Source organism: Gavia stellata, chromosome 2, assembly GCF_030936135.1.
Source record: "Gavia stellata isolate bGavSte3 chromosome 2, bGavSte3.hap2, whole genome shotgun sequence".
Classification (NCBI taxonomy): domain Eukaryota; kingdom Metazoa; phylum Chordata; class Aves; order Gaviiformes; family Gaviidae; genus Gavia; species Gavia stellata.
In genome coordinates, this window is record NC_082595.1 from 21078787 (window position 1) to 21102839 (window position 24053).

Sequence of the window (24053 nt, forward strand, 5' to 3'; positions counted from 1 at the left end):
TTGTGGCAGCTTAGTACTTGCAAGCAACACTGAGTGTATTTAAGGTAGACTGACTCAAACAGCCTGAAAGAAGGGCGCAAAAGAGAAGATTTTTTGGCTGGAATCCAGCCAGCAACAGTCACTTCAAGTACTAGGAGAACTATACAATCTGGGATTTGTATACTCTTTGTCAGAGGAGAAGGACACAATCCAAACCCGGTGGCCGCTAATATCTTATTTGGAGGAAAGTTACAGCTGGCTGGAAGAAACACAATGGTATCCTATTTGCAAAAGGGACAATTGGTTGATGTTGACAGTGTGATTAAATCTCCTTTTGAAGCTTGAAGAAAGGGATGTAGTGCTTTACAAGCAGTATACTTCACCACTCTGAAAGTGTTAAATTGAAAGACCTCCAGCTGCCCCCTGTTTCTCCCATTAGGGCCTAGATTCTAATTAACCATCCATGAACTTACACATGCAGACAAGAAAGCAGGGGGTTGCATTTAAGTATAAACGGACAGACCATAAAGATGCACAACGCAGAAATGCAAAGATACTCACACAAAGAAACGATGTTTACAGATTTAGAAGGAAAGGCTCTTCCCTAAATCCTCAGCAGAACGTATTTCTCTGTGCTACAGCAGAGGAAGTCTGTCAGGAGACTGCAAGTACCTTAAGTCTCCATGTTAATTAGTCCATTATTTAACTGCAGAGACTTTTCTACAAATCAAGCCAGCAGACGCTCTGCAATACCTAACCCGTAATTCATGAAGCTCTTCATCTTTTAAGCCAAAACTTGTCCTCAAGCTCCCCACACAATGGGGCATGAGCCAAGGCCACAAGCTGGGCACCCACACAATCCTGTTTTTATAAGTATGAAGCAGAAACTCTCATGCAGCCTACATACTGTGCAGAAGTTCATAAACACATAATAAATTAAATATAGAGAAAAAGAGTCACCAATGAGACCACAATCCTGGACTCCAGCTTTCCAAGAAGCGTATCCATCATACTGAAGTAACGGGAACTGTCTTACGCTGACTACATTCATGGTTATGCCTACTCTAGCAAAGTGCTCACAAAGCACCTTTTATCTGAAGGAAAAACTATCATCTAGAAATAGCATTATGAGATTCCAGCAGTGAATCAGGTTCAATTTTTCTTCATCCAGGAAATCTGTTTTGCCTCTCAACAGGATGTAGAATGTTGGATCATTTGCTAATCTAAGAACTATCTCATGTTTAATTAATTTAACCTTCTTCTGTCTTGAAGTGTTACTGCAAGTCAGGTGAACAAAAGAAATTTTCAAGATCTTAAAAAAAAAAAAAGGGGGGGGGCAGCTTTGAAGGGGGAAGAAGGGAGTACACTTTTTGCAGTTGTACTCACATTGAAAAGGTGATGCAAGCTGATCCTGGCCCAGTCTCAGTGGTAATGAGCCTTCGGTGGACTGATCTCCTGAAATAACTTTTTTTACTGGATAATATTTGGGTTTGATCACATATTCCTGTGTTTGGCCATGATGAAGATTCATCATCAGTGTCTGAGATGAAAGGGGTATCATCCTGTTTTAGAAAAAAAATAGAAGAGACAGAATGATGTAAGAATTAATAAATTATACTTAGAAACTGCTGGTAAAAAACATCAAAGACAAATTCATCTGTAGTGCAAGTTCTCAAAATACAGTTTGGGAAACTTACTAGCTTCCAGTTAAGCACCTGATTTTCCAAGCATTTAGCATTCTCATTGTCTTGTCAGCTCAACAAAAACCTAACAAATACTACACAGATTATATCACTTCCTTTTCGACACAGCAAGAGAAATATCACAGACAGCTCAGAAAACAGGGAGGAATGGGGAAAAGTCCTCAAAAGTCATGAGCTGGAGCTCAACTTTGTTAGCACACAGAGCTTTCTAGACTAGTCAGAGAAGCAGCGGTGCATTTAAACCTCTCTCTGTTTCCTACAGTTGTCATTTCTTAGCAGGTATGTTAAGTAGAACCTAAGCCCAGCTGACTTTCCACCTCTGTTCCCAGAAACCCTGCTCCCTTCCCTACCATACCCTTCAAGCCATAGAGCACAGGGTTGCTCCTCTTCCCCTTTTTCAGCCTGTCTCCCATCTTATCAGAAAGTATGTCTTGGTTTCGCAGCTCCACATTACTTTCCCCATCCGCTTTCTCTTTGCCTGCACTTTTGAACATCTCTGACAAATGTCCCACAACAACATGGCTTCCTTTCACAGCAAAACTATTTCCTCTTCCTGTTAAACATGATGATTCCTTCAAGCTCACTGATTCTCTCACTACCAATCCCAGTTCCTTACTTGTATTGTTAGATTCCTCCCTAAGACCTCGGTTTCTCACTGCTTAAGACCTTGCCAACTTTCAATAGAAATTCCCTTCTCCCTCTCTCAAAAAAACATGGTTATTTAGCCACCATCAGCAGTAGGAACCATTTCTTTACTAACAGACAAACTGGCCTTCACTCTTCCACAGTGCGACCCAGCAATAAACAAGCAAGGGAGCAAATCGCACAGCTGTTAGCCACATGCAATGAAACTGCAAGCCACTTGGGGCCCTGGACTGCAGAGTTCCACTGCCTTGCAAGTAATAGCAAACCTTCAAGTAACAAACCTACTAATAGCAAATCTTCAAGAAGTTGTAGCTACTGTAGATCACACTGTAGAGATAAGCACTCCTCAGAGAGTAGTATCAATTACTAACCTAATAACAGAGGCTACTAGGACTGCCTTGTCCTTCACTCAAATGATGGCATAAGGAGTGGGATGCTGTAAGCTTCCCTCACTTTCTTCTCAACTAAGGGTCTGCAGTAAGTTCAGTCTGCAAAAGTGGAAAAATGGGAAAGTCATGGGATTTGTAACAACCATCACTCAAAGAGCCACAGCTCTGCAGGGTAAATAACCATCCTCTGAGAATAAGGCATGGGCCCTATATCACAGAGGACAGCTGAGCGGCACTTCCCCACAGCAGTGGGACTGAAGACTTTCAGCTGAGTGAGAAGTCAGATGGTTATTATATTGCTTTCTGACATGTGGAGCCTGAGCCAGCCCCTATCTCCAAAGCAATGCCTGATTCCTTAGTCATGTTATTCGAGGATGCTTAGTAACTGCTGTAGCCAATGGATTTGTGGTTAGAAAAGACAATGGGGTTTTGTCCTACACAGATGCTCTTGTTAACTTGGATCAGTTTGAGGAAAAATGCATTCATTAACAGAGACATTCTATGACTCTTACACACAACAGAAACATAACTCCTCAGACTAATTCCAACTCAAATTTTTCTAATACAGTGCTTACACAGTCTCATTATATTCAGTAAAAGTCCCTTCCCCAGATTAAGAGAGAATACTGTACTTTCCATGTTGTCTTTAGGTTTCTCACCAGCAGATCCGAAGAGAGGCTTCAGGGATGTTGGAGGTCAGGCTCAGAATTCAACACAGTCTGATAAGAAGTATCACCAGGAAGTCCTCAGCCTGAGATAAAGCTGAAGTCACTGCCTTCAGTACTGCTTACATATGAATTTCATTTCTTTGAAGAGTCCCTACAATCCTTCCCACACAAATTGTTTTTTCTACTGATCCTGTTTGACACCTATATATAAGGACAACCATTTCTGTACCTGGACATAAGAGGGTCTATACTGAATTCTTCCCATGTTATGTGTAAGCAGGTCATGACAACAAAGGTCAAAATACTACAGAAGTTCATACTACAGCAATCTATTAGAAGTTAAATATATTTAAGTTTAATGGTGTTATCTTCTTCGACAGGACACAAATGCTGCCATTTAAGTACCTGTCTGTTTTCTGTTAAGGCTATAACATGTTGTAAAGTGTTACCTTTTATATTGCCACATACCCAGCCACACTGTAGCCCAATCCTGTCAACACAAAATAGAGTCCATCATAGCACTTAAAATTTAAATTTAAAAAATAATTTAAAAACCCAACACCACACCAAAGACAGGAATGCCATATGTTGGAGGCTGAAAGTTTTACCACCGGAGTTCATAAAAGTTGCCCCTTCCTTCCTTTTCAGGTATTGTTATTTTCTTCTTTAATTTAGTTTGCATTAATAGTAATGTGAATTAATTATTGTTAAGGCAGTATAAGAGTAAGCTTTGTTTTGCAAGAGAGTGGTTTACTCAGTAGTACACAGGAAAGCTGTAATCTTTACTCTAGATACTCCAGTTCTTTAAAAGGAAACACCTTCACCTGATGTGTGAGTTCTTAATCTTAGTTTCAACACAGTAAATTGCCTATTCTTGTATCAAGGTGTATGCTTACGCTAGTTGCATGAGAGAGTTGTCTAAACCCTTTTTCTTGCACAATTACCCTCAGTTTTGATGATCTTGGTGTATAACTACTAAAGATCTTGAGTATAGGTACACACAAAAGTACTCCAAATGTTTAGAAGTTTACCAGAATTGGACACCCACTGCTGATGTGTATGTAATCACCTTAGTGATTCTGTGATTCTGTAAGCTAACTGGCAGCAGGTTTTTGCCAGACATCTGACAAGCTCGACTGGTCCTGCTCATGAGAAGTGCAGTTCCAGCAGGAGCTGATACGGTCAAACATCAAGGCAATTATGAGACCCTCCTATTCTGACTGTTCTTGTGATCACAGAATCACTACAGTTGGAAAAGACCTGTAAGATCATCAAGTCCAACCATCAACCAACACCACCATGCCCACTAAACCACATCCCACAATGCCTCGTCCACACGTTCCTTGAACGCCTCCAGTGAGGGCGACTCTACCACTTCCCTGGGCAGCCTCTTCCAGTGTTTCACCACTCTCTCAGTAAAGAAATTTTTCCTAATATCCAGCCTGAGCTTCCCCTGGCACAACTTGAGGCCATTTCCTCTTGTCCTGTCGCTAGTCACTTGGGAGAAGAGACCAGCACCCACCTCTCTGCAACCCCCTTTCAGGTAGTTGTAGAGAGTGATATGTGAGTGATATTCAAATTCTTCTCAACATGACCTAGTTTCTTAAAGTTGTTAGTTCATAATCAAAAGGATATTGCATAGCTAACTGAGATGCTGCATCTTCCACTAGAACCAAGGATACTCCTCTAACTACATCATGGGAGCTATATGAGACCAGTCACATAGCTCTATCAATGGCTTGAGTATACACACTGGTGAAGGACCCAGGTTTGTTTTCCTAGCCCAGCACATAGGGGATCCTTCAGTGCTGCAGGACTTCTAAGTAAGAAGATACAATTCCTAGTGGGCTCAGCAACACAGTGAGGGTTGGTTTTTTTTCCTTGTATTGATCCCTGTGAAAAATCTTCATAACTATCCATTCTAATTGACCTTAGAAGACAGAGGGGAGCCTGAGCCTCAGAGAGAAGACAAGTAATATGTCAGCACTGAAAACTGTTCATACAAATGTAAGATGACACAAGGAAACATTTCAGGCCTTGTTTGGTAACAAACGTCACCCCAGTCCCTAGTGAGCCTTTGGAAATGATCTTAACAGCTCTACTACAATGTATTCCAAATCCTCTAATAAGTAATGGTTGTTGCTATAACTGTTGGTGCCAGCCATCCTATGAGCCCGGGAGTACTACTGCTTCTTCCCTGTAGGGTGGCCTCTGCCAAGTTCTGGAGCTCTGCCTGAGCCCCTCATGCTGGTCCTATCTTTGCATGGGGGCCCAGATGCTGTATCCACAGTCACATCACCTGTGCCAGGGGCCCCTGGCACAAAGCAAAAGCAAAGCCTGCTATTAGGCTCAGATTCATTTAGTTGTCCCAAGGCAAATGGTTCAGGCCATTTAATCTCTGTTCAGATTAGGATAGAAATGCTAGGCAGTGAATAGAGTGTTTGCATCTATTCCCAGTGTTGAAATATCCAAATTAATAAATAAGTAGCAGGATAGACTGATTTCTTCACAACACTACTCAAGGTTCAAGGCCACTAGGAATAGCTGGTGCTATCTTGCTACCGCAGTCCACAGGAGGATACTTGAAGTAGGTCACAGACACTCTAAACCAGGATTTTATAATTTAAAACAAAGAAATTAAGGCATCCTCATCAACTGATGGCCACTATACTTGAGATAAATAGTTGTTATCATTAATAACAACCATCACTGCAACTGAAGGTATTTTATTGCTTCCCAACTTCAGCATGTTGCTTACTGCACATCTGAATGCTGCACAACTCAGTGGAACCCCTGGGCATTGGTGCAATACAAAATATTCAAGTATTACCAATGGGCCCTGTAACACTTAGTTAAAAAGATGCAATCGTTAGTTCCAGTCTTTAAATTTTGCATGAAACAGCCAAGACTGCACAAGTTTTTTGCATTACACAGGCTTATGTCACTAATTTATCTGGTAGTTTGTAATTAGATGCTCAAAACTGACATTAAGTTAATAAACTTGACAAAACCTTTCCATTGCTGAAGTGTACACTAGGCAGACAAACATACATCTAATTGCATTTTCAACAAACAAACAATATGAAAAATACTAATAAGCCTACAACAGCACTGCAGAGGGAGAACAAACATTGACAGCTAACTATCATACAAAAGAAAGCTCTCTTGCTTGATAAAAGCAAACAAGGAATGTGATGTATCAGAGTAACTCTGGCAAGCAGAAACCAGACCAGCAACATTTGGCATGAAAAGTACCGTCTAGACTAAATAAGACAAGCCTGACTCAGGCTGCTTTATTATTTTATTTACTGTAAGTCTGATGCTCCCATGCTTGGCTCCTAGCTAGCAATACTTAAAAAAATCTAAATTGCTAACACAATCCTTTTATACAAACCTACAAATTAATTCCTCCTTCACTACCTCCTCTCAAACTCACAATGAACAGTCAAAAAGAAGAAAACCCAGCATTTTCTAAAATTATGAGATGATAAAGAAAATATGCAGGACAGTTTAAAAGGCATGAAAATAGAACTAAATCCCCGCCACCCTGTAAATTATTAAAATTCAGTTGCTAGTTCAGCCTGACCTTTGCCAGCTGTTTCCTCCTTACATTGCTTCTCTGATTTTTTTTTTTAAAGATACATGAAAAAGTTTAACTTCCCAGCTGATGATGAACAGATGGATTTCTTCAAAGCCCTTTACATTATCACACCCAACATTAATCAAGCATGGCTTATTTCACAATGTCCCACCAATCACAAAAGATGAAAGAGCGGAAGCATTCAAGCTTTTTCTTTTCACCATTGCAAAAGTTCTGCACAAAGTTGAGTTTTACGTACAAAAATGTACTTTTTAATGCATAATTAAAAATCCTGTCCCTGAAATATAGTGCAAACACTGCAAAGCAAGCACTGAGACCTGCCTGCTCTACAATAACTAGGGTTGCATTAGTTTTTTCATTATAAACCTGCCTTGACTTGGTATCTTTGTGATACATTTTTCCCCAGGCAAAAATTTGCAAAGATCATGGTTTGGATATGACTAATTTATTTTCAAACAATAACTTCAAATTATTAATTTTTACTTTTTTTACCCCTTTAAAAGGTTAAGATGTTATTTACACTGTAGACAAGATCTTATTTGATCATAATCAAGTTGATTTGATTTGTAAAGGAAGTAATACTACAAATCTTCATAAAGATATTTAATCTACACCAAGATAAAAGGTAAACAGGGAATCAAAATTGTTTACAAAGTTTCCCACAGAAATTTAAAACATTAACTTTTATCCACAACTACCAGTTTTGCCCAACTTAAATATTATTTCTGTGGTGAAATCCTTGAGGACACTTTCAGGGATTATCTACTCTTAAGTCTTTGCTAATAAAGCTAGCCCTGTACTCACAGACTCAACTGAATTGCTCATTGGTTGGAATCCTTTTGCCAGCATAAGGTGGTGCAACAGCTGAACTAAAGCTCTGTGAAACAACAGTGTTTTCAAACTAAGTGCAACTATGACTCCATTGATTCATTCCATCTTCTGCATACAACAGAATAAACTGAAACATGTACATTTATGAACATTCTTCCAAGTTTCTAAAGAGAAGAGGTACACCCAGTTTTCCAGAATCACGAGCAACAATTCATTTTCTAGATGTCAAAAAGCAGAAAAAGGTTTTAAGGCAAAAGTGTATCTGTTGGATGAATATTTAGATACAGAGCAAAGATACAGATGCTCAGTCACACAACTTGATGGAATCTACAGTTCTTGCAAGTTATGCAACAGCAGACAAGCATTTCTCACATAATAGAGCATTTAAAGATTAAATTTGAAGAATACTCATTCTGAAAAGGAATTAAATTATATAAATGATACTTCTATCAGTAAGAAAAAGGAAAGCTTGCCTACTAAATCTTTTCATTAGAATGGGCACAGAAAGTTTGTTCTACCCTTCTCCCAAAGGGCCATCAAGATACAACTGATGCAAATCTAAAAAAGTCGTCTTAGAGTATTAAGTCTCAACTACCCTCAAAGTAAACCAACACTTAAGGAAACAGTATGCATGAAGGCTAGGAAAATCCAATATGAAACAACAAGAAACAGACACAAGTCTGTAGTCTCACTGTAACAGCAACTTACAAACTTCCCTTTTCACCACGCACCGAATGAACAACTAGAAGCTACAAATGATTCATTATCTATGCATACCTTCACAAACACTGAATGACTGAAGCTCTTCATGTATCCAGATGAATTAATTCTATATCCAGATTATTTTGTTCTCAAACATATATACACCTTTAACTCATCAGGCACCTCTTACCAGCAAAGTTCAAGGAGGCAAAAAAAAACCAAACTAAAAACCCAAAACAAAAAACCTAGGTGTGTTGCTGACTTGTTCTTGTTAACCTGCTTTTGTTGATTTCCCACCCCACACCCACACCAGGACATTACGTTTGATAATACAAGATACATGTAAGATACTTTGTCAATGTCTTTTGGAAATCAGGGAGGGTATCAAACTCATTAACATTCAGCTTTCAATAAGAATGGCTGCAAGTGTCACAAATGCTTGCATTAAAAATTTGACCTTCAGGCATTCACTATGTTGCAACAGTAAGTCAAGATGAAAGTCACTAGTTAACGGCAAACTTACTTAACCAGAGCACTGAGCAAGTTCAATAGATAATCCTTAGTAAAATTCACATACGATATCCCTTTCCTGTTTCACATTACATTTTCTACAGAAAAATCACTTTTGTTTTCATAGGGCTAGTGGCATGTTACTGAATATTACACTGACACTGTAATAAAAAAAAATCACTCTGATAAAGACACATTTACTAGAGATAATTTCTAAGCTGTCCACCCATGAGACAGACATTGGTATTAGAAAAATATGCTGAAATGACAATTAAAAATAGAAACAAACACCCACGACAGATGTTATACAATAAAGGCAAATGAGCACAGCTGCTGCAAAGGAAAACCATGCATCACTAATCTACTCAAATTCTTGAGCATGTTAAAACAGCAGACAAAGAGCCCAGTTGGTTGATATAATTTATTTGAAATTTGAAAAAGACTTTGAGTACTTAAGAGGCTACTAAGAAACCCTAAATTCTAAAACAGCATTGCAAACTTAAAATGGGCAATGATACGGAACAGAACAGATACACTTTTTCTTGGACATATATTAATTACCGCATGTTCTTTTGAAGTCTTTTGAAGTCTACCAACACATACATGGTTTGGCAATACCTCACTTCAATTAATTAATTGACTTAGAACTTCATATATTTCTGTTACAGTAATTCAAAAAACCCTCAAATCTAATTTGGTCTTCCAGACTAGCAATTTGGTCTTCCAGACTAGCAAGCATATATCTAGACAAGGTAAATTCATTCTCAGAATACACTTACGGCCTTGTCTGAATTAAGCAGAAATCTGTAATTTAGGAATCTAATAACTAAATAAAAGTAAATATGCCTGTAAAGAACCTAAAACTACCTTCGCCTACAGTGAGATTCTGACCAGTTAAGTCATGATTATGAAAAAAATAATGCAATGAGTAAGTAACTACACCATCCAGTTCTTGCGTAGATGCAGATGGATTAACAAAAAAGTGTTAAGCACAAGTCTTAAGAGGAGCAGCTGAGGGAGCTGGGGTTGTTCAGTCTGGAGAAGAGGAGGCTGAGGGGAGACCTCATCACTCCCTACAATTACCTGAAAGGGGGTTGCAGAGAGGTGGGTGTTGGTCTCTTCTCCCAGGAGACTAGCGACAGGAAAAGAGGAAATGGCCTCAAGTTGTGCCAGGGGAGGTTCAGGCCGGATATGAGGAAAAATTTCTTTACTGAGAGAGTGGTGAAACACTGGAATAAGCTGCCCAGGGAAGTGGTGGAGTCACCATCACTGGAGGTGTTCAAGGAACATGTGGACAAGGCATTGTGGGACATGGTTTAGTGGGCATGGTGGTGTTAGTTGATGGTTGGACTTGATGATCTTACAGGTCTTTTCCAACCTTAGTGATTCTGTGATTCTATTTTTTTACTACAGCTTGTTATGTCTAGGAAATGTTTTAAAAGTATGACCTTGCTGGTATAAGCAGAGCTTCTCAGGAGTCTGAAATAGGTTATAAACCTATGATGTACTCCCTGTTTATAAATTAGACATGTCCAAGTAGGAAGATAAGACAATTAATAGTGGCTAGACAGGAAGAGAGAAGGACTCAGAGTACCTGGACTGTAGATGAAATTGAGCACTGATGAACACGACAACGTGCATCAGAAGCAACCAGAACTTGTCACACACATTACTGATGTCTACACTGACTGCAGCCAGCCAACCAAGAGACTCTATCATCAGCCTGGTGAAAGTTTCCAGCATACAAAATTGGATTAAAAGATAAAACTCAAAGCATTACTGAGTGTAAAGAGCTGAGGGAAAACAACAAGGAAAGCTTTTAAAGGCACTGATACCCACAAAGGTAAAAGAGAGTCCATGAAGTGCCAAGGCAGGGAAAAGCCAGACTCTGGTTCCAAAGAAAATTCTTTAGGGAATGTATGACAGAAAGATACAAAATAATCCTTAATTCAAAATGAAATGCAATAAATTCTAGACTAAAAAGGAAATACTTTTTCCCACGTACTGCAGAATCAGTTTATGGAAAGAACTATCACAAGATATTATGGATCATAACTGCTTCCAAGGATGCCAGTGTAAATGGATGATGAGCACACCTCAAATTCGATTATGAGATCACAGAAAACACTCAGAAATCCCTGTGCTTAAGGATATGTTTCCAACATAGTAAACAAGGTAAACAAACCTTAATTTTCTCCTCAGAAGGAAGTGCTAACAAGCATGCAAGTCAGAGCACTTTATCCCTCTGTAATACACAATGATTTTGTACATAAGCAACTACTAGGAGATGTAGTATGATACTGACTTTGCCCAAGTATTATACACAAAAAGTGCCAAGTGCTCATTATATGAGAATAAACGATGACTTCATGTGTTTGAATGGCGAGATGATTATTGCACAGTAATCATCTTAACCATTTTACTGAAGGCTTTCTAAATTTACTTGACAAGAAGCATGGAATGCATAGTACTTTGACAGGCAAGCCTAAAAAATTTCAACATTAAATCCAGACTCCACCTTCAGTGTGTGTATTTCTCAGCAGAAGCTCTTTTTGGTATACTAAATCAGCAGCAGGAAGCTCTGACAGATTGTACTGGCTAGAGGATACACTCCCTGAAAGACCCCAGGGACTGCTCTTACTAAATTACGCCACAGAATTTAGCAATCCTAAAGATGGAGAGTCAGGAAAAAAAGCAAACCCAAAAAGTTTATCCAAGTTCTCCTCAGCAGTGGCCACCTAAATTCAAGTGATGCAACAACAGCATGCTCCCTGCCACATCTGGGAACTCTGGAAGTGATGCAAGACAGAAAACAGAAGCACATGTTGTGCTGTACCCCTAATAGTGAAAAAATAAGTGGTGAAAAGTTTTGGTGGTAGAAATAATATTTGTATTAGACCAAAACACTTTTAACATCTAAAATTTCAAATGTACAACTACTTTCTTAGCTGAACTAGATAAAAAACTCATACGATATATTTTTTCATACCACAAAACTGAGTAATAAAGATTACCCTTTGTTTTAAGTCATCACAAAAATGGAATGTTTCCATTTGTGGGCAGAACCAGGGAAAGGGGGGACCAACAGCAAACGGTTACGCTTACCAGGAGTCTAACTTTGGGGATCAGGAGCTTCCAAAGCCTCGTGACATACACCTACAAATAGTTTGAACATAACATCACACAAAAAATATTTTCTAAGTAATTAAGGTAGTAAATTCATGCAGGATCAGAGGACAGCAATTTCCAGAAGTTATTAGTGAATTTTAGTTGTTTCTTGAAAATCAGAATTTTTGTTCATTAAAACTGCATACATATGATGCAGTATAACTATGTTTTCATCATCATGAATTTTCAGATAAATAACATCCAGGAAATTGTGTGTTAGTGCCTGCATGGTATAATGTCTTAAGATAGACAGAAGGTAGCTCTAATCCTGCTTGTGTCGGTACAAGATCCCTGATGTAAAAAAGTCACTTCAGCAGAGCTAAAGAATCAACTAAAGCTAACGGAACTAATAAAGCATTTATTCACTGTCATGACCTGGGAAATTCCTCTGCAGAAAGAACCTTGACAAAGAACCTTGACAATAGATTAACAAAAATTAATAGAAGTATAAATAAAGCATGTTGGAAATACTACAAAAAATAGTTAAACACCACCAAAATACTATTTATCAGCTTATCAGCTTGTTTAATAATGGAGACCAGATATAGCCAATTTTACCTACATGACTAATCACTTTAAGGCTTAACAGGAGCAACAATTTAGGAGTATCTCTATTGGCTTAGTGTCCGAGAATCATGAGAGGTACAATATATACTTTTTAGCTTCAGACATTAAAGGAAGAAAAAATAAGCTTAGTACATCAACACTAACTCTTGGCATATATAGATAGTTACAGCATTTCATACAGCAAGTAAATCTAAAAACAGCACACAAAGAGTCTAGATTTAAAAACAGGCTGTATTTTTCTCATTTACTTGCTTAACTTAATCCTACTAGAAGATTGGTTGCTTGAAAACTGAGTGTTAAAATAATCTTTTAGAAAGCAAACACAGATAATATAAAGACAGTAATATTTTTGTCTGAGAAAGGTTCATGATTTTCAGCAAAAATTACAGGGCTAAAGGTGACCATAGATTTCAACTGAATAGTGACTCACCATGTCACTGTAATGAGCCCAAGGAATGCTATAATTATAATTAGTATTATAATGATGCACTGTTGTTATTTTTAAAATAATTCAGTAGAAGGTAAGCTTATCTAGTGCACTGAGGTCAACAATGAAAGCTAAACTGTTTGAAATCTCAGTTCTACTACTGATCTTGATATACTGAGCAAAACAGTTTACTCCAGAGACAGAGAAGTTAGCATAAAAAGGTTAGAATAGGCTCACATTTTTTCTCCTCTCCACTTCTATATCTGTAAAACAATGATCTACGTCACAATCTAATTGGATGCTGCTAAGTATTTAACAGTGAAAGGTTTTAAGATTGTACAGTGCTCAGTACACATGCAAAAGAATACCAAAATAGTTGAACTGGTTTTAACTATTGTCTGTTATGCTATGTCTGTTTGCCCAGACACTAGCATAAAATCCTGATTCCACTGAAGTCAACAGCAGAATTCTCATTTATTTCATTGCTGGCTGTGACTTCATCCCAGGACTTTGTTACTTGTCAAACACAGCTTTGCACCTTTGGACTTAAAATCCATATATACTACGTTCAGCAGCCTTTACCCTGCCTTTGAATGCCAAAGTAAAGACTCCTCTTGGTTCCTAATTCCTGAAACCCACATTTGTCACCGTGGAAGGCAGTGAAATGCAAACAAACTTCAAGAACACAGTATCCCTGACTTCAGCCCATGATCAACACAGGGAGAGAGTATGTGAAAGCGATTTAATTCCTTATTAGAAAAGTAAGTCCAACTACAGTTCAATTCAGCTTGCAAGAAAGCAGCTACGAAGAATTTCTGACATACGGCTGAACCAACAGTGTCTGGAAGAACTTGATCTCCTATTCCAAACCACTTTGCCTACTTTAAAAAAAAAAATAAAAATACTGTGACCAAAAGCCCAGACTGCATTCCAGAGGTCTAGGAATAGCTTGTTTTCCTATTTGCAGTAGGTAAATTTGAAGTCTGTGAGGCATTCCTCTGGTTTTTAAGGATGTCTCCAATTTCTCCTCAAAAATTCACTTTGCTTCTTTCTCCACATGTAAAACTTTGCTTTCCCTAGAACTACAAGCTTTCTTGTAAGAAATATTTTCAGAGTGAATTTTGAGAAAATGCAGTTGCTATACATGCCTTCTTTCTGGTACTGTCCCAGTCCTTGGTTTTGGTTCACACATTTTGGTACAATGTATTACACATATATTCTAAGTCGTTGAAGTTTGAGACTTACAGTTTTGTGTTATACACAGGCATAACAGTAAACCACATTTCACAGTACATAATTTTTTTTTCCCCTGTTGCATAAGGGATTTCTTTTAAACATAAGCTGAATACGGTAATTCCAACAAGTCTAAACTATAAAAAGGACAGGTTATAAGGTGTTTGAAATTACATCCTTAGGGCTCAATTTAGAAGATTCTCCTCACATTCTTTTGATCTGCATGCTTCGTTATTGAAACGTCTGCTAGAGTTCTTTTTCTTTCCTCATTAATGACTTCAGAGAAATACATGCTTGAACTCCTAAATATATTAAACTAATTTAAATTATCTTAAAACACCCAGTGACTGTTCATCAAACCAGAAAAAGCAGACTGTGCTTCTGGAAATAACACACTATTTAGTTAGTGAACTGCATACATAATCAATTAAAAAACAAACACATCTAAAGAATACCATCAATATGTATACTTTGAGTTTGTTAAAGTTGATAAAGCACCACAATAACCTAGAAATATAAAAATAAATTTTAAAACTCTTTAAAGTATTTAATATTTTTTAATTTTTCTTTTAAAAAATGTTTTCATGGCATACCATTTATGCTTTTTATTTCACAGGGGAAAAATAAGAGAAAAAAGCAAACATTTATGCACCTTTCACAGTTAAACAATTCAAATGTGCAATTCAGATCTACAAACTCAACAGTTTATGATAACATTTTAATTAAAGTCTGATATATCTAGGTTTGTTAACTTAATGAAAAACAAAAATTTAAGTACAGCATTTCCCTCTACAGGGATGAGTTCTATTACAGAATTTTGGAAAATTAAAACAAGATTTCAATTTTTAAAAAAATTATACACAGAACTGAAAAACCATCCTTAATGTAGCTATATTTTGTGCTGTAAAGAAAAAAGAGACAAAATTATTATGTTACTAAAACAGGTGTCCTAATTATAAACCAAATAAAAATTTGTATATTCAAATTGGGTGATTGACAGTGACAAGTCACTGCCAAAACCAACACAAAACTGATTGTTCACAATATTTGCATAGGCTAATACATGTTGAATCACAAGACAGATCAAACAACCTTATGCACACACTAGAACATATACATCTTGCAAGCAAAATCTACTGAGATAACTTGTCATAGTAGGAATATAAGCAAAATAACTCAGTACCATCTCAGGACCACTGAAAAAGCCTGTATTTTGAAAACATCCTATTTTCTGTGGTGCCAGCTGGTTTGTGAATTACACATCCTCAGCAGCCCAGCAGAACTTGTTCCATTGATCTTTTGGAAACTGGCATTCCTGCCAAACAGACCTTTTTGAGGCTTGTGTTTAGCCCCACATCCAAACAGCCTGTAGAAACTCTGCAGTCCTTGGTTCTACATGAAGCAAATCCACCTCTACCTTAGAGTAAAGCAACAATGATTTCAGAAAGCTGTGGATACTACTGTGAAACCAACAACATTACGCATTTCCAGGTCACTTCACTACCTTGAATCACAATGATGCTGAGCACATTCTTCCTGTTTCTAGGACTTAAATGTTCCTGTAATTGCCTGGTATTTCTTGACACTTTGAGTCCTTTGGCAGGACTCACTCACTGCTCAGTGCTATTTTTAGCAACTCCAGCAACAAATACCATAGGTACCTACCCTTATACACCATTTAATGATAAAAAGGCATAGCTGTTTGGAACCCCTGAGCTTAACACACTACTTTTGAACAGAGTGAAAGGTGGAGCAGTCACTGCTCATCTCCAGTTCTTTAAACACTACTTTGGGCTTAGCTTGTTCAAATGCCTCTGTCCTCTCTTGTCGGATCCAGGTTTATAGGTACACCTGATCATGTACAACGTAAGCAATGAGCAAACACTGTAAGCTCCGCTATGCACACTCACAGACAACAGGTTTGAGTGATGAAGGCCCTGGTTCTGCCCTTTCAGCTGACTAGAGGATACAGAAGTCTCTCTCTCTCTCCTTGGTACTTGCTGGCTAGGCAGCCTGTTGTCTTGAGATCAGTTACTGTTCTTCTGCAGGAAATGGCTGAATCATACATAGGTGCTTTTGAAATCTGCAGCCTGCCTTCCAGGGAAGATATATAAAGTTGGATTGGTGTAACACTCCACTTCCTTTCTGTAACAATCACCAATGGGGAGATACCATGAGTATCCTACCCACAGAGATGGTTTGCCCAAGTACCCCCTGCTCAGGAAGATGATAGGTGACTATACTGATACTGTTAGAGAGATGATGATCCTCTGCTGCCAATATTGACTTCACAACTGAACAAACTGGGGGGTAGGGGGTGGGGGGGTGTCAGGGAGGGAGGGGAGTGAGACACAAGGTTGAGAGAAAAGATAAAGAAAAAAGCCCCCACACAGGAGCCACAGTATGCCTATGTTATTGGGCCTAGGATGGTCACAAGCAGAACTGACTGGCAGGCCTTTTATAATCCTTATAGCCTGCTGCTTCTTAGCTTATAAGGAGCTTTTTCTTATAAGCAGACTTGTACATACATGGAGATAGAAACTGCTATAGTAGAGAGGCTTGTTTTCACAATTAAAACAATCTAGTTACACCAAAATGATTATCTCCTGCGGATACTTGTTCTTAAAGCGCAGCTTTTTTCCAGTTCAGCTTAACTCTTGATGCAGCACAAATGCACTTAACACTTAGCCAAGAAATATCCTAAGTATCTTCCTTGACAGAACTGAAGACAAAAACCCACAAGCACATGAAAAAATGCCCGATTTCAGATGTACAGGGCATGCAGCAGTTTCCTACTAAAACTAAAATTAGTCAGCTGGATGTTGAGAATATTGTGACTTTAAAAGTACCTTTCAAATTTTTTGCATTCTCTGTTCTGTAGCTTACTGCATGAGCTGCTGTAGTTCTTAGCACTGTTCTGTACTGTATGAGGCTCTGCAGTTTCACAGTTCCAAGTGCTTTATTTCTAATTGCGAAATAACACATAATGATAAAAACCAACCATATTTTAAAACAACATACTAAAGGGTAAAATTCAGGCTGCACTTCCAGCCATAACTATTTTTCCTACCTACTGATCACTTGAGTACTTAACTACAGCTCCTATGAATGCCAAAACGTTTTGTATGAAACTGACACACAGAGAATTGCATGCAAACAGCAATCATTTCATTTCACTAAATTCTAAATCAATTTAGAAAACAATTACAATAAATATCGTGCACAACAATTACAATTGACTTAAACTATACAGGATAGGTTTTTTTTTTGTTTTGGTTTTTCACCTCCAATAACTTAGGAGGGATGGGAGGAAGAGAAACAGGAAGGAACAGAAAAGCCAAGAGCTGACACTTGAATTTTATAATAGAGGCCCATATTACTACTTCAAATCTCTGTAACAAGTTTGACAATTAAAATAATATATTTTCAGAAGACAATCACTGTAGTTCTTAGTTTAACTGAATCTGAAACTAATTATTTACCTGAGTTGCATGACCACAGTCAAAACCAGCAATGGCTCCCCATAGCATATGTTAATGGTACAGTGGAAAAAGTAGTTTTGAGATCTTGTGCCAAGCATGCTAAAAGTCTCTAAAAATAAGGCTTTTGTAGCAAGCACCATCATGTTAAGAAACTAAAGATTTTAAGAACACATGCATACTGTTTTCTATACAGTTAGGAAAGTTTTCAAACTATTTTCAGTTACTATAACTGCATTATACTCTGTGTACCAGGAGGATGTTGAATCAGAAGAGCAACTACTTCTGACATGAGTCACTGGTATTTTAGAAGTTCATGAATATTATTAAGAGACACAAAGTTAGTAAAGCCACACCAAGTTCAATATGTCAAGCAACTTGACAACTATTATGCACAGAGCTTATAATCTACCCCTCTGAGCATCAAAAAGGAACTCTGACTTTGAACTGTACCTGTGGGAACAGAGACATTTAACAAGCCTTCCCACAGAATTTTGTATCTATCTACAACAGTACAGCCACCAAAGACTAGAAAGAAATGTGTGGCAATCACCAGCTTTTATCATCTCTTTGGTTTCATTCTTTTAGGCTGGAGCAATCTGTCCCCCACCCCGTTTAAAGCGAAAATAACAGACTATTCAAGTATTTTTTTAAATGCCATGATCTAAGTAAAAAGGAAACACGTAATCTTTTGTGTTAGAGACGCATTGCCCACAGTGTAATCTAACAAACTGAAAGTTATGCCTACTAAACTCTGCACCTTGAAGCCCACGTACACAACTCTCACAATATTCAGGACATGTTTTGTAACATTTGCTGAGAAGAATCTTCCTCTTTAAAAGACTGAAGCTGAAACTTGGCACACTTGGTCTTGTTTCAAGAAGGAAACTTTCTTTTGCCAGACTTGAAAAGGAGTGGATTTTAACATTTCCAGCTTGGAAGAGAAAAAAAGATTCTTTTTATGATCGCATAACTTAAAAAAACAAACACAGAAAACCAAGCAAACAGCAGCTTTATGTTTTAAAACTCCAGCATATCTTAATGAGGATGAATAGTTTGCTCATTTAAAGAAAATTAATTGAAAATGTTATGGGGTGCACATGAAGCATGACATTTTCAAGAAGGGAGCACAGCCAATGAAAGCAAAGAATGCTCATTTTAAATTGAGAATCATCTGCTAGTTTCCATAGCTACTTTTTAAACAATTGTAAGCTCTATCATTTCTTAGAACAACCTTGTTTACTATGAATAACTTTCAAATAGCTGTTCTTAGAAAAAGCTACTTGAAAGCATTTACGAAAAAGTACAATATTTAACAGTGGCTGTTGTTTTCAACTTATTTAAAAAGACAGATAGGTAGTGTTAAAATGTAAACCAACAGCAGGTAATACCTTTACCTTTTTCATAGTATTAATACTAGTAATACAGTGTAAGCCTTAGATACCTCAACCAGGATTCCAATCTTGCCACGTGCAACACTTCAAAAACACACAGCAAAGCAGAAATTACAGTGCAAGGATCATACAGGCCAAATACACACTGCAAGAAGTAGGAATGAAAGATGAGGAGCTCCAAGAGAAAAGAACAGACTTCCCAAAGTGAAAGAGGGGATGAGGAGGAAAAAAAACCAAACAGTTACCAGACCTCCCCCAGGTCATTTTTATAAATATATAATTTGTTTCGTTTTCAACAATGACAACACAGTACAAGTAAATATCAATTAAGTAGACAGCAGCTATAACATCTCATCTGCTATGAATAAGCTATGCATCATGTAGAAAAAACAGCTGCAGTTCATGTTACATGACAACACATGATAACACAACAACATCCTGCTAGCAGCTCTTCCAGGTACAGAGCAACCTAGATAGTGTGCAAATTAAAGGAACTCTAGGTCTGCGTCTGTACTTAGCAGGCCTTGTTATATCTTACCCTTGGATAAAGTTAAAGCACTCAGTACAGATGCTATATAGTGTTTACACAGTTACCTAGTTTCACTTCTTATTCCACCAAAGAATCCAGTAGGCTGAAGATTAACCCGTATGACATCTCCAAAAGGAGCTTTGCCTTAAAACATGCAAACATTCCAGGAAAAGCTGCATTCATAACAGTGAGCCCAGGACTTTCCCCTCACTTGGCTGAAGGACTCCACATGCAGGTGAAGTTAAGAGCACTAATAATAGCATAGCACTCAAGAAGAAATGACAATGTCCGTACAAAACAGTTCTCCCAAAATGTGTTAAGTGCCTGAAGGCAAAATGGCAGGAAGACTATGAAAAATGTGCCTATGTCCTCTTCCTTTAAGATCTTGACCAGCCAAAGCAGCCAGAAGTAAAACCTGCCCCCCCCTCCAAAAAAAAAAAAAAATGGCATCCCAGCTATGGGAACAGGAAGCTAGGAGGACTGTGTCTCCCTTCTCCAATGGGAACCTGAAAAAGGGGTGAAATACCATCCCTCCAAACAGACCAGCTATTACAGAAAGGACTGACAGACTGACTAGTCTGGAATCACCCCTGAATGATCTCCTTACCAGGAGCACTGCACACAGAATTAGCAGTCCCCCCTCCTCTCTTTCAATAATAGCAGAATTTGGCAATGAATGGGAGGAAAAATAAAAAAAAAAATTAAAAAAATCACTGAATTTATACACATCTTTCTTTTTACAACCTCATTCTCTTCATCACCTAAGTTCTCGCTAGAAGTGTTCCGAGTGTACAGCTGTGGGTTACATATCTTTCTAATCTGACTTCCAGAAGCACATCAAAAGACAATCCTGACGTGCAGAATTCCAATTTAGGAATTCACTGGATTTCTAAATAGTCCATCAAAAAAAATTTATAGATACAGCCCTCCAGGGTGCAACAGAAGGAAAATACTTCAGGATGCAAAATGTACCCTGCAGTGAAAAGCCACTGGAACAGTGAAAGGGGGGGATGAGGGGGAGTTGGCTTCTTGTTAAGGATCTGCATATGTGCAACAGCTGGAATTCCCAAACAGGCATTATATAACAACAACAAAAGCTGTTCAAAGCAGTAAGAAGGCACAGCTGGGACTGTGGTGACCAGCAGTTGTCCTCCACTTTAGAGCTTCAAGGTTCTAGTGCAGGAAGCAAGAGAGACACCAGAGCTTTTGTTCCAGTAAATAAATATATAGATATATAAATACATATTTCTGCTTCACCATAATTATTGACAGTGGCATCAATTCTACAACCATCCTTGTCCACCATGCAGAAACCAGAACAAAATCCATATCAAAGTAGTAACTAAGATCAGAGTATTCATCAGTTGTACAGGGTTTACATCCCATTGGTACCTTTTCCGGAAGCATATACAGGCTATAAAATGTACAAAGGTCTAAGGAAAGAGGTCTTCCAGTGTAAAACCTATACAAAGGTAAGTAAGTCTAACTTTATGCTTCCAAAAGTTGTCCCATTCTAAAAGTACTTTAAAAAGTACTTAAAACTAAAGGGATTCTAGACTCAGACATCACTGTCCAGAGATGATCACTGCAGATGATTACCAAAGCATTAACTTCACTTCAAGGTCATCTTGGAGTGTGGTTCAAAAAGTAGCTGAGCAGCATCCTGGGGGGGTGTGGAATCACAGTGAGACTTTTTCAAAAAAATGTAAATGTATTAAGACTGTAAATTTTCTAACTATGAAGCCAATGTAAAGACAGGAGTACTGCCTACAGCCTTTAAGTTTAGATCTTGGTTGACTGTTTCCTGTACCACAACTTTAATTAGACTAATTCTTAAGAACTTAACATACTTTGTGTTATAGAAATATTTTGGGATCATGTATATTACATAAAGGCATTTACTTTTTCTGTGCTATCATGACCTCAGCTATTGAAAGGACAAGGGGCAATGGTTTTAAAGAGGGACATAAGGAAGAAATTTTTGCAATGAGGGTGGTGAGACACTGGAAGAGGTTGCCCAGAGAAGTTGTGGATCCCTGGAAGAGTTCAAGGTCAGGTTGGACAAGGCTTTGAGCAACCTGGAAGATGTCCCAATCCAAACCATTCTGTGATTCTGTGAAAGTGCCAAATGACAGTACATTTGTCTCGTGCTCTAAAACTTGACACTTTTTGCTAACAGTTTGCACAAACAAGGTGCCAGAGAGGTTGACAGTTTCAGTGCATGTCTCAGAAAATGGTATAAACATAGGGGACTTCAGAGTTGTCAGAAACTGGAATAGAGAAAGCTGTGGAGGACACAGCTCCATTTAAAGCTTAATAGAACTACATTGATAGCACTTACAAGTACCATAGGAGAATTTTTAAATTGGTGACTGGGAAAGAAAGTATACAGCTCTGAATGATGCAGTCACACTTTTAGTGAAGTCAGCACACTCAAGAACAAAGCAAAAGTTGGTAACACTTAAACAGGTTAACAGTGAGAAACAGAACAAACTGTATGCTTCTTAAACAATATGCTCTTCAACAGAGGAGGCAACCAAACCAGAAGTACCTGGTGCTTCTACATGAAACATTACAAGTTCAAGAAATAGAATGGAGAAAGAATGACCAGCTTTATACAGACTTATTAGGAAGGAATCATTCCTACCTTGGGAAAGGAAGCTAATGGGAGAATTGGGAAAAATGGAATATCCTAGACATGAAACAGACCACCTGGTGGAGGAGTGATACCACTTCTCACAGAATAGCCTCTCAAATTAGATAAGCAAATTAACCATATCAATCACTAACAGAGCATCTCTGTGAACTGTAATTTCCATTCAAAGCAGAGGAAACACAGCATTAGTACTATATTACTAGCTGCCTAAGATGGTGACAGCTACCATACCACTGAAGCTACAAAGACAGGAAACAATAGTAATATGAAATCTCAATTACCCCCAAAAAACAGCACAACAGTAAACCACAATTTTTAGATGCTATTAACATCTTCATGGATCAGCTTATCAGGAGCCCAGAAGAAAAGAATAAAATCTTGTTTTGGCCTAACCTGTGTACAGCATCCAATTCAAATGTTACCACTGAAGATGCTGCAAGAGTGAGCAAAACTTAAGAGTTAACATCCTTGAAGAGGGACAAAAGTCAAAGATTCACTACAGCAGTTCATAGTTTCAAAACAGAAGAATGAACATAAAATGGAAGCTAGTTGAAAAAAGTTAGAGCTGAAAAACTGTCCATAAGTCTTTAATACGTTGCTTAATTGGTTCTAAAGGAACACACAGAGAAGAAAGGACAGAGAAGAAACTCTCAATTAATTATTCCCATCTGCATTCATCATGAAGCAGCTTAGAAAGGCTCCTATGCCTTTCTCTATGAGGTATTCTCAGGTTCTGTTTCAAATTGAAGGACAGAAGGTGACAGAACAGACAGTGAGTCAGGTAATTCTCACCCAAAACTTCTAAAAGTTAAGCAAGATTCTACCTGTCTATTATGTAGTACTCTGGGCAAAACAGAACCCAATAGAGAAGACTATAGTAACTTTCATTAAGAAAAAAATGGAATGGGGTTTTACTTGCCTTACCATAGATGTGGAACATGTTTTTGATAGTTTATTACAATCCATGCACAGTGCCTGATGAGGTGAATCAAACACAATGAGCTCTTGGAGACTGACTGGAATCTTGACTGAGCTGTTTTATCTCTCACTGTAATGAAGGTTTTCTGTGTTGGCTTCCTAACATAGCCGAGTTATGGCTGAATGATAGGGGAGGGGGTGGAAGACTTTCCTACACATACTTGTTTGATCCTTCCACCACACTAAAGATGGGATTAGTAGAGGAAATTGTACGACAGTAGAGCTAGGCAACAATTTCTCTGATATTACTGTAACACTGACCACTCTTTTCTTGCACCAAAGCTTTACTCAGGTAAGTAGTGTTATATACCCACATAAAACCATAAGCCAACTGGCTGTTGCCATCAAATGGATCAGCTTCCTCCTCCTGTCTGGAATAAGCTCTGGCTGGCTTGAGATCCCAGTTGGCTTCCTATAATTTAAGTCTCTGTATCAAAAAGAGATTCTATTTCTGAGAAACCTTTTCCTGTCAAAGATACTGATGAAAACACTGAACATTCTTCAACACCTGTTTGTGAGACCTTCACTTCACTAAGTGATAGCTCAAGTGTAGATAAGATGAGATGTTCATGCAAAGGTAGGCTACATCATCTC

At 38.1% G+C, this 24053-nt stretch overlaps 1 protein-coding gene across 2 annotated transcripts in view; it reads right to left on the reverse strand.

The window, feature by feature from the left end:
- The window catches only part of LTBP1 (latent transforming growth factor beta binding protein 1), a 205301-nt gene that overhangs the window by 153927 nt on the left and 27321 nt on the right, over positions 1–24053 (reverse strand). The window contains exon 4 of one of the 2 annotated variants that reach the window (XM_059835783.1): positions 1366–1541. In XM_059835783.1, the coding sequence (XP_059691766.1) occupies positions 1366–1541 (176 nt within the window). Of the gene's footprint in view, positions 1–1365; positions 1542–24053 lie in introns of those variants that run through there. The other variant, XM_059835788.1, reaches the window with a different exon arrangement.